At 58.2% G+C, this 3,658-nt stretch overlaps 1 protein-coding gene across 1 annotated transcript in view; it reads right to left on the reverse strand.

The window, feature by feature from the left end:
- Positions 1-3,658, reverse strand: part of CACNA1E (calcium voltage-gated channel subunit alpha1 E) — a 93,376-nt gene that overhangs the window by 66,521 nt on the left and 23,197 nt on the right. The window contains 3 exon segments of the mRNA XM_023531223.1: positions 1,056-1,072; positions 2,711-2,817; positions 3,646-3,658. Coding sequence (XP_023386991.1) covers positions 1,056-1,072; positions 2,711-2,817; positions 3,646-3,658 — 137 coding nt within the window.

Below are 3,658 nucleotides of genomic sequence, written 5' to 3' on the forward strand. Positions count from 1 at the left end.
GCCAGGCCCTGGGACCCTGGCTAGTTGACCAAAGTGATGGGGGAGCTGAATTCTCTGGTGCCCTTAATGAAGAAAGAGGGAGAAGAGATTTAGGAAGCGCAGGTAGATGAGCAACAACAAGCATCACCTGGACCTCCGCATATGTGACGGAGGCCAGGAGGGGAGAGTGTGAGCCTGGTCCTGAGCAGGGCAGACGGGCGGGGAGCAGGCAAGCCCGGAAGAATGCTGACAGGAGACCGAGTGGATGGAGAGGATGTGCAAGTTCCAACTACGCTTCGGAGAGAAATGAGTAGAAAGTCCAAGAGGTGACGTCGCTAAAAGCTAGTGACGGGTCCTAACTCTGGATCCGTCACATGATCGTGAACCCCAGAACCAGGGGATTCCTGGGGTTCCTTGCACTGTACCTGATCTGAGGACCAACAGGGCTCCAGGGCTGTTAAGGCTTCCCCCGCCGCCAGCACCAAAGCCACCAACGCCATTTTTCACAGGGACAAGAAAGAACAAGATAGATGACAACCCTCCAGCCTGTCACAGCTTTGGGTCTGAGGGGAGACAGCTGGACTGCAGCCATGGGTGTGTGTGCAAGGGTCCCTCTAAAATGCACCTCCCTCCCCATGGCACCAACGCACCTGCCCGGTTGCCAGGCACAGGCCAGAGCTGTGTGGAAACCGGCCTGTGTTCACCTTCGACTATTTGCATACGTTACGCAGCAACACACTTGGCTCTGGTATTCGGATTCATCGTATGGGAGAGTGAAAGGTACGAAGGGAGTGAACGTGTATCCATCACTCACACGGTGCCAGGCCCTGTGCTGAGCGCTGCACGCACGTGACCTTGTCTGCATTTCAGAGATGAGACACTGAAGACAAGTGGGTTAATATCTTGCTACGTATGTTGCCCCAGAATGCGAAGCTGGTAAGCAGAGGGGCTGGGATTCAAACCAGGGTCTCCTGGCTCCGCGGCCCACGACGCCTGCCACTCTGCCCTGCCACGCCCCCTCCCCATGGCTCTGTTCTTTGCAAAGATGGTGTGGGTTCACTCCTATGTGTGGTTCCCTCCTCGTTCTTTATTTCTGTCAGAGAGAGACAAATTATTTTACTGAGATCAAAGTTAGAGAAGAACAATATGGTGAAATGTATGCAAATGAATTGACAAAATGAAAAGGGATCTTGACCTTTTAAAGACCCAGGAGTAATACGTCTAACACAGGCAGACACAAACGCTCCTTGCCGAGGAGGGAGAGGAGGACCTGATGGAGCTGGAGCTGCCTTCATTTTTATCTCGCTGTGAGACGCCATGTAGACTGCACGGCCTGGGAAACAGCATGCTTCTGTGAAACTTCCTCGGGAATAGCTCAGCCGCGGCTAACAGGAGGCTTTCTTGCTATGTGAGGCACAGGGGATTCCACCTCTCACGAGGTTAATATGCTGGTGGCACATGGGGACAAGGGACACTGGAACTGTCCCTTCTGCCAGCCCAGCTCAGGGTCGCTAGCCACACTCAAGCCAGCTCTCATTTGGAGGGTCCGCCATGGCTGGGCCAGCAATGGACACAGCCCACCTCCCGGTTCCCAGAGACTGTAAATTCTCAGCCCAGTTGGGGACCTCTGCCTCTCCTGCAGAGAGCTCACCACCCCAGGACGTCCCTTCTCAACTCCCGCCCTACTTCTTTCTCGGACAGAAGGGACAGAGATGGCGGCTGGAGGTGCTCGGGGGGAAAGGTGGGATGGATGACCCCTGCTGACCACTTGGATCTGGCGAGGTATTTTGTGCCTTTCCTTTCGTGGCTACCATCGATGACAGCAGCTCACCCACGTGTTCCTTCTGCCCTATCGCAGCCTCGCTTAGAGGACCTGGCTGCCGGTCACACCCTGGCAGGCTGGGGGATCCCACTGTGCCACCTGGAAGAGCGTGGAACTGCCCGGGCAGTGGAATGAGGCGCAGACAGAGCCCGGAAGCTGTCATTCGTCCTCTGAGGCGCTCTATACGCCAGCTTAGAAAAGGCCCCTGATGACATGCCTGCTTCAGACACGCCCCGGAGGGCTGGGGAGCCCGTTCCTTGGCTGGATTCCAGAGGAAATGTCACATGGGGTTGAAAAGCTGCTGCAGCTAGATCAGCATCCAAAAACAATTCCCCACAGGTAAGGAGCGTGGTTTAGTCTCCTGAGTCAGAGTTCAAGGCTGTCTCCCTGTGTGTTATCCGGGAATGGTGGGGAAGCCTTTCCTCAAACACACGAACGCGGTCTCTGTCCCTGGAGCAGCCCCGGGAGGACCGGCCCATGAGCAGAGAACCACCCCACGCTGAGGGCCTCGTGACCCCCAACTCTCGGCATCTTTCTTTCAAGCTGCAGCTTTGACAGAATCAAGAAATGAAAGGGTGCATCGGCCAGCCCCGGGTCCCTCCCTGAGCCCCAGGAGGCACTGCTCGCCCGCGGTGCTGACCCATCTCCAAGAAAGGAACTCGGGGCCTGTGACTTCCCCCTAGTGACCCCCGCGCCTCCTTCGCCAGCCCTGTCACTCAGGGCACGTGAGCTGAAGCCGGCAGGCTCTCGGGGGCTCGGCTGAGGGCCGCGGGAGGCAGGTGTCCAGGGCGGCACACCTGGGCACTGCGCTGCCCAGACCACCGCTCAGGCTGGTTCTGGACAGGGCCTCGAATCAGCCAGGGGCTCGGCGGGGAGGGAAGGTGAACCAACAGGAAGCGAGTTACTTACGCCAAAGCAAAGGCCACTAGTGCACCGACCACGACGATGAAGTCGAGGATGTTCCACAGGTCTCGGAAGTAGGATCCATCCTGCAGAATCAGGCCCTGGTCTACCATCTGCAGGAGGAGGATGCGGACAGCCACTAGTGAGAGCCCAGGAGGAGGACACGGACAGTCACTGGTCACTCAGGAGGAGGACGCGGACAGCCACCAGTCATCCCAAGAGGTGCGGGTGGCGGGCGCCCTGAGCTCAGGGCTCCCCACGGCAAAGTCTCCATGGACATCGTGTCACACGGCCCACCCTACACAGGGACCCAAAGAGCGGGAGAACAGGTCCCACAGGCTCTCTCCACATTAGGTGTGAAGCCTGAGGCCCCGTCTCGTAGCCACCGCATTCAGCTAGACTCCTCGGCTGCCACAATCCCCCCCTCATTAACGGCTCAGAGCCCCAGGCATCATCACAAACAGATGGGAAAAAATCCCAGATGGGTGAGACCAGCAATGAGATAGAAATGTGGGTGGCGGGGTGATGGGGGTTGATGGGGAACAGGCTGCAGGGCGGTGAGTGCAGCTGGGACCGGGTGCAGTCCAAGAAGATGCACCCCTACCCCACCCTTTGCCTTGGCACAGATCCAGGCTCAAACCAGTGAGTGCGACGGGGAGGCGACTGCTGTCTCCAAGCCCGTCTGCACACCCGCTGCCTCCTGAGCGAGCCTGGCCCCTCCACGGGTCTACCTGAGTCTAAAGGGATCCACTCAGTCACACTGGGCCACGACAGGCAGCCCTCACCCGCAGCCCGAGGCCAGAGGAGGGGGCTGCAGAGGCCTCACTGGGGCTCTGCCATGGTCCGGGAGCAGAGAGCACTGAGGAAGGACACTGTACCAGAGGAGCAGACAGGTGACCCATCCAAACCCTGAAGCCCAGATTTTCTCTAGAGGCTTTTACCTTTATCACCATC

Source organism: Pteropus vampyrus, unplaced genomic scaffold (genome assembly GCF_000151845.1).
Source record: "Pteropus vampyrus isolate Shadow unplaced genomic scaffold, Pvam_2.0 Scaffold65, whole genome shotgun sequence".
NCBI classification, from domain to species: domain Eukaryota; kingdom Metazoa; phylum Chordata; class Mammalia; order Chiroptera; family Pteropodidae; genus Pteropus; species Pteropus vampyrus.